This window comes from Vicia villosa, linkage group LG3 (genome assembly GCF_029867415.1).
Source record: "Vicia villosa cultivar HV-30 ecotype Madison, WI linkage group LG3, Vvil1.0, whole genome shotgun sequence".
In the NCBI taxonomy this organism is placed as follows: domain Eukaryota; kingdom Viridiplantae; phylum Streptophyta; class Magnoliopsida; order Fabales; family Fabaceae; genus Vicia; species Vicia villosa.
Genome location: NC_081182.1, coordinates 193191439 through 193201461, shown reverse-complemented (window position 1 = coordinate 193201461; position 10023 = coordinate 193191439). Strand labels below are relative to the sequence as shown.

The window sequence follows — 10023 nt, the reverse complement described above, 5'->3', positions numbered from 1 at the left end:
CTTATCTTAGTTTGGCCCATATAGAATTGCTCATGGAACAACCTTTCTAAGTATGCCCACACATCTATCGAATTTGGTGGCAAAGTAGTAAACCAAATGAAGGCATTCTTTGTCAGCGAACTAGGGAAATATTTGATCCTTAAATCCTCATTTCCCGCTAAGTCTCCTGCTTCTGTCAAATATCTAGCGATAGGTTCCACCGTTGACTCATTAGTTTCGCCTGAAAATTTTGTAAATTTGGGTACCTTAGTGCCCCTAGGCAATTCTGTCTGCATGATATAATCTGATATAGGGGATGTATAATTTGGACGTCTAAGTCCAGTATTAAGGCCATTATTGGCCATAACCCTTTCTATCATGGCAGTTAAGTTATTTTCTGTAGCCAGATTTTCTCTTCTGACTCTTTGGACAACCTCATCTGGGTGTTCGTTCCTACCCATAATCCTTAATCTGGGTCGCTCCTCCTCCGTTTCCTGTCGAACGGGGATGGTTCTTTGATTTGAAGCCTCTAAGTTAATTACTGGAGTTCCTTCGATCGTCTCTGTTCTTCGTGAGGGGCCTACATCCCTAGTGGCTGTCCTAGATAACGGAAGTATATCTTGTACACGTTCCATAACGGGCCTCTCTTCTTGATTCGAAGGTTGTTTGTCTTTCCTTCTAGGTGGTGTTACTCCCATGAACTCTGCCATTCGATTCATTTGAGATGATATCTTTTGGAAAATCTCCACGTTTTCCCTATTTGTAGTAGCAATATTTGTCACTAGTGGGTTTAAAATTGAAGTCAATTCTCTGGCCAAAGCCCCTAGCATATCATGGTTGCTTGCATCCATTTCTTGTCGAAATGCTGCTTGGTTATTTGTGGTAAAGTGGGGCATCTGGGTAGAAAAACTAGTGTTGTGTGCACTTCGACCCACTGAACCAACATTCAGTGAAAATGTCGCATTGTTAGTTGGGGCATATATAGGTCCTGCCCCTCGTACGCCAGTTCCATATTGGTATGGCATTCCATATGGATTATTTGGTCTCCATTCGAAAGCAGAATTCGTGCCTTGACCAAACAAATTGTTTGCAGCATTTGTCGAGGAAAATGGTACGTCCTCTGCACTTGTGGATGAGGGTGCGGTTGTCGACACTGAAACTGGAATAGTCCCTGAGGATCCTGTATTATTTTCAGGCATAGCCTGGGAATTATCTGCAGGTCTCGATCCATTTGGACCCGTTGTATCCCGTGTTCCTTGAGTGGAAGTTAAATTTGCCGCTCCTGATCCTGAACCTTGTGGGGGATCTTGATCACCCCCTGCACTGGCCGTAACGACCATTCTCCTGTTGTACCTTCGTTTGGGAATCGGTTGTGCACTGTTCGTTAATTTACCGTTCCTAAGGTTCATACAAGGTCTTGATATTGTCTAGACAAAAATAAAGCAATTGATTAAAACAATCCGCTTGACACTGTCCCACTGGGCGTGCCAATTTGTTTACGGTGATTTCCGGTAAACAACCGCTAGTCTTCCAAACTATAATAAATATGATTTGGTTACTCGCAGGATCGACTAGATTGATCCTAGGACACATAGTCAAAAAGATTGTTATCAATGCTCATTCGAACCATATTCATGATTCGTCTTCTTCAATAAGCGTTGTTCGATTAAAGAACAAGTAATCTTGATAATCACTTTGTTATATGTAAGTATGATTTTAATGAAAAGATAAGTAACATAATATATGAAACTAAAAGGACTGTTAAACGTAAAGAATCTTAGAATGCAGAAACGTTAAAGACTTTGAAAATAAATGACATGAAAGTAATTCGAAAGTAAATGACATTAAAGTAAAGATACAGAAATGTAAATGGCAAGAAGTAAATGGAATGCAGTAATTCTGAAAGATATTCGAAAACGAAAGATAATACACATGTATTAAAGTGGTGGTGTCATACGTACATTTTCTCAGCGAACTCTTTCTCTTAACGCTTGATACTTGAGTAAATATGTGAGTGATTTGTACAAAATGAACACAGAGAATCCTAACATTAAGACTCCTATTTATACTAGTTTCGACCTTAACGGTCCTACACTAATCTGATGCCACGTCTCTCATAAGAACTTCTAGCGACGCCATCTGTTACTTGGACAGTTACGAAAACCGTCTTCGAATTTCAAATCTTCCCGCCTGAGTCCGTCTTCGACGCGTGGCAGTGTATTAAAAACACTACGAAAACACGCTAAGTAGTAATACTCGAATATATTTTATAAATTTTGTCTAAGTCCCCGAAGACACATACTTTCGCTAGCTTTCAGTATTCATTATCTTCATAACGAACTTAGAAATCTTTATTCTCGAAGCATGGCCATCAGTAGCCATCTTTTATTTTTAAGGGATGGCCATCAGTAACCATCTTTCCTTCGATTTTCCACTTCTTCGAAGGACAAATATTACAAGACGAAATCTTCAGCTAACACACCGACACATTAATAACAACACAAATTCGGAAGCATGTCAACATGTCAAACTCACACATAAAGTAGCAAGCAAAGGGAATAAGATCATGGGAGATACATGTAGTGTTTGTGTTTCTATAAATCACTAGATTTTGTTGCACATATCACTTGTTAGAGCTTCTATTTCTAAGCCAAACATTAGTATCCTGAATTAAAAAAAGTATGTATGAAATAATCTAAAGATTAAGTCAAGGTTTATAGAAGCATTACAGTCTCAGACACAAAGAAAAAACTCATCTTCCAGATCCCATATGAGGCAAGAAGCAGAGGTTATCGTGTTTTTGTGATGAAACAAAGGTTATCTTATTTAATTTATCCTAATTCCATTATATAACAATGAGAAATGATACCTGACGGAGCCTTAAAGAAAGAAATGTAGTAGATGGGTAGAGAATAAAAGATGGCTTCATGAGGATTATATGACCACCAATTGATAGATAATTATTATTTCAAGAGGCCAGCCTACATCACACCGTATCAACCAATGACTTCCACGCTCCCACCCTCTCGTGGTTATCTCCTACCAGGAGTCCTAGTTATTTGAATGGGGCAAACCCAACCTTGCAGTTTAGAACCTCAGCGGCCTCTTCTGACCAAGAAAGATTGATGTTAACTCCGATCAATGAACTCTTGTGAAATTTTACTTTAAGTCCTGATATCAACTCAAAAAGTTGAAGGGTTGCCTTGATAGCCCAAATGTTCTTCCAACTCCTCTTCCCCACAATGATAGTATCACCGACATATTGAATATGCGACACTTTCACATCCTCTTTACCAACCTCATACTCATCAAAAAGCTTCATTTGGATGCTTTTCACCATCATTGTATTAAAGCCTTCTTCCACCAACAAAAAGAGAAAAGGGGATAAAGGACCCCCTTGTCTCAAACCTCTTTCCATCATAAATTCTTTAGTAGGGCAATTGTTTACTAATACTGACACGAAGGCAGATTGTAAACATTTGGAAATCCAACCTCTCCACTTTTCATTGAATCCCATTTTTTCCATCGTTATATCAAGAAAATTCCAATCCACCGAATCGTATGCGTTTTCAAAATCAGCTTTGAAGAATAAGACTTCTTTCCCTCTCCTCTTAGCATCGTCCATTAACTCGTTTGCGATAAGAATACTATCAAGCATTTGTCTTCCCTTCAAGAAAGAAAATTGGGATTCTGATATAACTTTATTAACCACTTTCTTTAACCTATTTGCAAGAATTTTAGCTAGAACTTTGTACATGCATCCAATAAGCGATATGGGTCTGAATTTATTCAACTTCACTAGATTCTCAACTTTTGGAATTAGAGTTAAGAAGGTACTGTTTGCTCCCCCGAACTAACCGACCACTCAAATGAAATTCAGAGACGAATCGAACAAAGTATTCTTTAATCACATCCCAAAACTCTTTGATAAACCCAAAATTTAAACCATCTGGTTCAGGACTCTTCGAGATATCGCAGTCCCAGACAGCTCTTCTGATCTCGTCAACACTAAGTTCTACTATAAGAGCATCATTATCCTCCCAACCAATCCTCTTGAATTCCGCATCACTAAAACCGGCCTCTTCACCATTCTATTTCTTCGAAAATTCCTTGCTTAACCTCCTGAACTCCTGTTAACTTTGAGTCTTGTGTCTCTATACATGTAATCTCATTAATCTTCATTCTGTTTATGATACACCAATTAAAGAATTTTGTATTGGCATCCCCTTATTTAAGCCATTTCATCCGAGATGTTTGCCACATAATGATTGTCTTCATCCTAAACCATGAAAATAGCTGCGTTTCTTTTTTAGATATTACCTCCTTTGTGGTTAGTTCTGAAGCTTCACTTTTCAACTCCAATTCATTTAATTTCTTCTTTGCCTCTTCTATTTTTCCGTCCAAGTTTATAGCATGACTCTCGCTCCACTCTTTGATCTGTCTCTTAATCATCTTTATCTTCTCTTTAAGTACATACCCACCCCATCCTTGGACTTCCAACAACCTCCAAATACAGCTCTTTCCAATAATTAAACAGACATAATGGTTTCAGTCCTTAGTTTTGAATTTTCTCACTAATCATAATAGGGCAATGATCGAAATAGCAATTTCTCAAATAATAAAAATCGATCAATTTAACTTATTGCAGACTCGTTCAACTTTGACCAAGTGAAACTGATTCAACGGACAAATCTTTTCATATTTTGTTGGGACTTATCAGGTAATTTTACTTATAGCACACTATATCTTTGACTAACATTTAAATTTTAAATCACAAAATTTATTTAATTTCCAAAATTCTATTCTTTTCCTATTATACACTTTTTTTTTGTTTGTTTGTAAAATTAAAGAAACAAGATTATGTTTCTCAACAACAACAATAACAACTACAAGTACCTTTGGATACATAACCACAACACGTGGCACATTCGACTCTTCTGAAAACAGTACCTGACGAGTCGTTTATAAATAGCTGGATTTTCTGCAATATCCTAAGAAGCGATTTCACTGCCACAAACAACCGTTTCAAAACTCTTCAGTTTCTTTTCAACTTTCCCACTTTTCAAAATCGTCGTTGCAATTTCTTGAATCATTGAAAAAATTGCCAAAAAATTCAAAGAAAAATGGGGAAATGGAATCATCGTCCGAGGTTCTTCCGTCGTAGATCCCCCGATCGTCCTTCTGTTTACTACGACATCAAAGCCCCTCTTCCTGGTAATTTCGTTTTCTTTTTTTTTTCTTTTTTTGTTATTTATTGTTGTTTTTACGGTTTTTTATGATGTTCTTTCTTTGTTTGGGATAAAGAAAAGGGGTTTTTTTTTGTTGTTGTTAAATTTGGATTAGTTAGGTAGAAAACCTAGGTTAAGAGAAAGGGTTGTTGTGGAATTGTTTTAGAAATCGAATCAAATTAAGTGTTTTTTTAATCAATTGGTTCAGGTGTGTCACACATTGTCTGTATTTTTGGTTGTTTGAACGGTGTGATTTTGTTTTTGTTGGGTTTGGAACCGTTTAGAGGTGTTGAACCATGATGAAGAGGTTTTGTTGGATTGATTTCTGGGTTGGTTTTTAAGACATTGGTGTAAAAAAAGTGATGATTTTTGGTTTAAGAAAATTGATTCATTGTGGAAATGATATGTTTTGTGCTTTTTATCATTTTGCATGCTAAGCGTTTAAAGTGAACTTTGGAATGTGGTTGCGGAAACTCTCTTAATATTCTCGGTTGATGTTTTGATTTAGCACTCGATCGATTGATTGTAGATGTGTGTTTGAAGTTTTAGGGAGGTTTTAGGTTTAAATTGAAACTCTTAATCTTGTATTTATCAGGTTTGTAAAACTTGGGTAGACTTGTTTTCTTGCTTTAAAGAGAGGTACGTGTTGTGATTGTAGTTGTTGCGAAGGCCTTTCTGTATTCGATATTGGTGTATTAGTATTTGTTAAAGAAGTGATTTAGAGGTTTTAGGTGACCCTGGAATTAGGTAGTTATAATGAAATAGTTGGTAGATTTAAGAACAGTTTTGCTCGAACAGATAATGGGAATTCCAAAGAATGTAGCAAGGGTGCAGGAAATCTATAAAAAAGGCTGGGAGGGGATCATGTAAAGGGTGGAAGAAATTTAAGAGGCTGAAAATGCTGCTAGGGAGGATGATAGGAAACAATTGGCTGATGGAGACAAAGATTGTTAGGTGTTAGGTTCCTTGCAAAGACAGTAAGAGAAGCCAGCATTTTGATGAACATGGAAGTGGAAGAAACCTGATGATACATTGGTGAAAATGAAACTATGGCCAAAATGGAACACCAAGAACGGGTAGTTTAGAGACTGGAATCACAGTAAGGAAGGAACGAAGTGAAAATAGAATTGTTGACTGAAACATCTCCTTGTCATAGTACGAGGCTGGAACAGATAATAAAAGGGTGTTTGAGCCCTCACAGAAGGGGATGGATCGTGACTCCTGACACACCTCTGGCTCACATGCAAATTGACCTATCTTCCACAACCATAACTGCTCCATGCAGTTGATGGTGCAGTAGATATAAAAGATTGCTGGCAAAAATGGTAACAGTTGTATCATTGCTCACCAGTTCCACTACATGGGAGAAGGGTAATGCTAATGTAATGGGGGATGGGGGGTATTGTTAGATAACCCTTTTAATTAGTTAGAGACAATTAGATAGTTATTAGATTCAAACAGTTAAGAGAGATAGAGTACATTATTACAATGTATATAAATAATCCAAGTGAGCAGATGAGAAGGATCTTGAGTCAATTTGTTAAAATTGGGGCCTTTTGACATTGGGAGGTGCTGACAAACAGGGGAATTCTTCTCTATTTCATTTGAATAAAATTTCAATACATATCAGGTGACTACCCTACATCATTGGTGTGGTTCGATAGGCATTGGTTGTCAAAGTTTAAGAAAAATTCCGATATTGAGGGAACTTTCATATAATTTCTTGACATAGCTTTTGTGGTTTTTCTTTTTGTATTTTGGTTACCAGTGATAATTTATTATGTTACTGTTCTTCCATTGCAACACCATGAATAATGTACTGAATTTATTGTTTTTCAACTTTGTTAGATTTTCGGCACGACGGAATCCCTCTATGGGAGAAGAAATATTGCACTTTGAGTGGATGTGTGGCATGGCAGAAGATTGTTGATTCCAAGAAGCTGATCTACTGCCACCAAAATGTACTCGATTGGAAGGATTCAGGTGCTGAAGAAGCATTTCAAAATGCCAAAAAACAGTACTGGGCGAAAATCAACAACCTCCCCTGTGACATTTCTCCGCCTGATCCAGATGCTTATATCGAGAAAGTAGACTGGAATCCTTGTATTGACCCTGAACTGATCAAGGAAATAGATAATGCACACTTTGCTCTCCCTGATGAAGAAGAGCAAGATGAAGAAGAACAAGAGAACGTCGTAAAAAATAAAAGAACAAAGATTTCAGTTGATGGTGAAGATCCTTGGGAATGTGCTGCAAAATCTCTTGGCAGAAGTGTAGAAAATAATATAATCCAAGGACAAAACCGATGGGATCATCATGATAATTCTGAAAATGTGATTACTACGAATGATCCCTGGCAGAGTAGCTTCTTTCATGGAAATCAAAGACCAACTGACAATGCTTGGGAAGGTGGTCATGATAAGTCGGGGGGTTGGAACGAAGGAAGAGACCATAATAATCCGTGCGGAAATTGGAATTCTGGATGCTCACCAAACGATAAAGGATGGGGAAAAGCTAAGGACAGTTCTTGGTGCCAGCAACAATCAAACAATTCGGCTAATATTGGAAACTCTTGGGAATACAACTCTAGTAAACAAAATGTAGTTCCAATGAACACAGGATGGGGAAACAGTGGCGGCACGAATGTACCAAGATGGAAGCAACAAGAAAAAGCTTATGTTTCAAGCGATTCACAATTTCGAAAGAACAACGGAGGAGGTTGGACTGGTGGGAATCAGAGTTACCACCAAATGAGAGAAGGCTATAACAGACATAATTCAGGCTATAATGGATCTCAATTTCAAAGGGGTGATAGTCAAACAGGCCATTACTGGAAGAGAGAACAAAGTAGAAAAAGGGATTTTCGCGCTCGATAGTTTGCACACCATACCGTGCTCGTTTTTTGATTAGTCTTTGATTTTTGGTTATACCTGAGGGTAACTATTCCTCAGGAGTTTTGGAAGATGGTTACTGGTTGCAAGAGTATGGGCTATATGTGCTTTATCCTTGAGGTGAAAACTTTGTGTCACAGTTTGGTACTATATAGAGAAAATTTTCGGGCTTGTCTCTTGTATTTTGGTTTGTAGAAAACACTTACCGGTATCTGTGGAAAATGTATCAGTAAGGCTTCCTTGAAACTCAGCAACTTATTTGGCTACCTTGTTAAGGGCCATGTAACTAGCCTTTGCTTGTATTGTATCTTGATCTTGAAAACTTTGTATATCATTGACATAAAGTTGGTGTTATAAGTGGTACATGATAGATGTTGTTCACTTTCACACTTCCTTGCTCATCTGTTTCTAAATCTTTCTATTTGGCGTGTTTCCTTTATTTGTGATCGTTAGTTGACACACTTAATTTTGTATGGTTACTTTATACCTATTATGGTTGTTCTGTATCATCCATTTTGTTTGTTTTTTTTTTTTCTTTTCATATTTGTTTAGGTTTTATGTCCTCCGATCTTTGTAATTTCTCTTTTTTAATCCACTCAGGGTGTCACATATCCCTCTACATCCTGTTTGATAGAAAAAAGAATAAAGACATGGTGTGTTATGGATCCCTACCTCGAACTCTTAGGTCCTTGGAGGTTAGAATGTAGTTCTTTTATAAAGTCCCAAATTTTTTGGTGGCTAGTTTTAATCCAAACTATATATTTATATTATATACTTGGAGGTTAGAATTACACAGCTCATACAAAGTTTATAGACTGGATATTTATTTAATCCAAACTTATGTTTATATTATCCATATCTCATTATAAAATATTTTTACTCAAATTATTCATCTTATTCATTCATCTTTATTTATCTTTAGATTCTTAAACTTGGTTGTAAGAAACCGCATCATTGACATACGAACTCTAGATGTGTGTTCATGTGCAATTTTGAAAATTTCCCATGCCTTTTTAGCCTTAGAATATGTGTTGATCAACCCGAACATGTTCTTGTCCACATCATTGAAAATAGAATTCTAAGTCTTGGAATTTTCAAGAGCTTCATTATCTTTAGCGTCAATCCAATCAGCTTCTGGTTTCAACCTGGTTGTATCATCTTCAAAAGTAATCATTGGATGTTTTCATCCTTTTATCACAACTTTCCATGCTTTGTTGCCAATGGATTTGAAAAAGGCCATCATCATTAATTTTCAATAATTATAGTTGGTGCCATCCAAAATAAGTGATTTGTTGAATGATCCTCCATCTTGTTGGTGCACAAGGTTGAAGAATAAGATGAGAGAGAAGAGAGAGAGAGAGAGAGAGAGAGAGAGAGAGAGAGAGTGTGTGTAACTAACTTCTATCTCAAAATTGAAATTGGGAATTCTGTTACAAATCAAACTCACATTGGATTATTTATATACCAACACCCAAGTGAAATGAAACTTAAATGCAAAATCAAATGATATGCAAATGAAATTGAATCTGAATTGCTTCTAACACCATCCCTTAATTCATATTCAACAAATTAAAATCAATAGCACCAATTCATCCTTCAAATGGATAAAGTGTTCAGTCTTGACAGCTTTAGTCACAACATATGCAAATTGCTTCTGAGTGTTACACCGAACAACTTCAAGCATACCATTCTAAATCGAATTATGAAGAAAATGGAACTTTGTGTCAATATGCTTGCTCCTTCCATGCAACACTAGATTCTTGGCAAGGCTTATAGCTGATTTGTTGTCAATCATCAACCTCATAGGCTCGCTCACCTTGATCTTTCGATCTTGCAATAAGTTCATCAGCCAAACAGCTTGACATACAGATAAAGCACATGCAATGTACTCAGCTTCACAGGTAGGGGTGGAAATAGGCCAGGCC

At 37.0% G+C, this 10023-nt stretch overlaps 1 protein-coding gene across 1 annotated transcript; it reads left to right on the top strand.

The window, feature by feature from the left end:
* Positions 1 to 4934: 4934 nt before the first annotated feature.
* Positions 4935 to 8485, top strand: LOC131593187 (uncharacterized). The gene is made up of 2 exons (XM_058865467.1): positions 4935 to 5193; positions 7056 to 8485. Exons 1-2 carry the CDS (start codon positions 5103 to 5105, stop codon positions 8081 to 8083), a joined length of 1119 nt encoding a protein of 372 aa, XP_058721450.1. The 5' UTR covers positions 4935 to 5102; the 3' UTR covers positions 8084 to 8485.
* Positions 8486 to 10023: the final 1538 nt, after the last annotated feature.

Excerpts from the sequence above, each read along its gene's own strand:
- LOC131593187 (XM_058865467.1), top strand. The coding sequence starts at position 5,103 with ATGGGGAAATGGAATCATCGTCCGAGGTTCTTCCGTCGTAGATCCCCC. Across the intron at positions 5,194-7,055 it reads CATCAAAGCCCCTCTTCCTG|ATTTTCGGCACGACGGAATC; the intron begins GTAATTTCGTTT and ends CAACTTTGTTAG.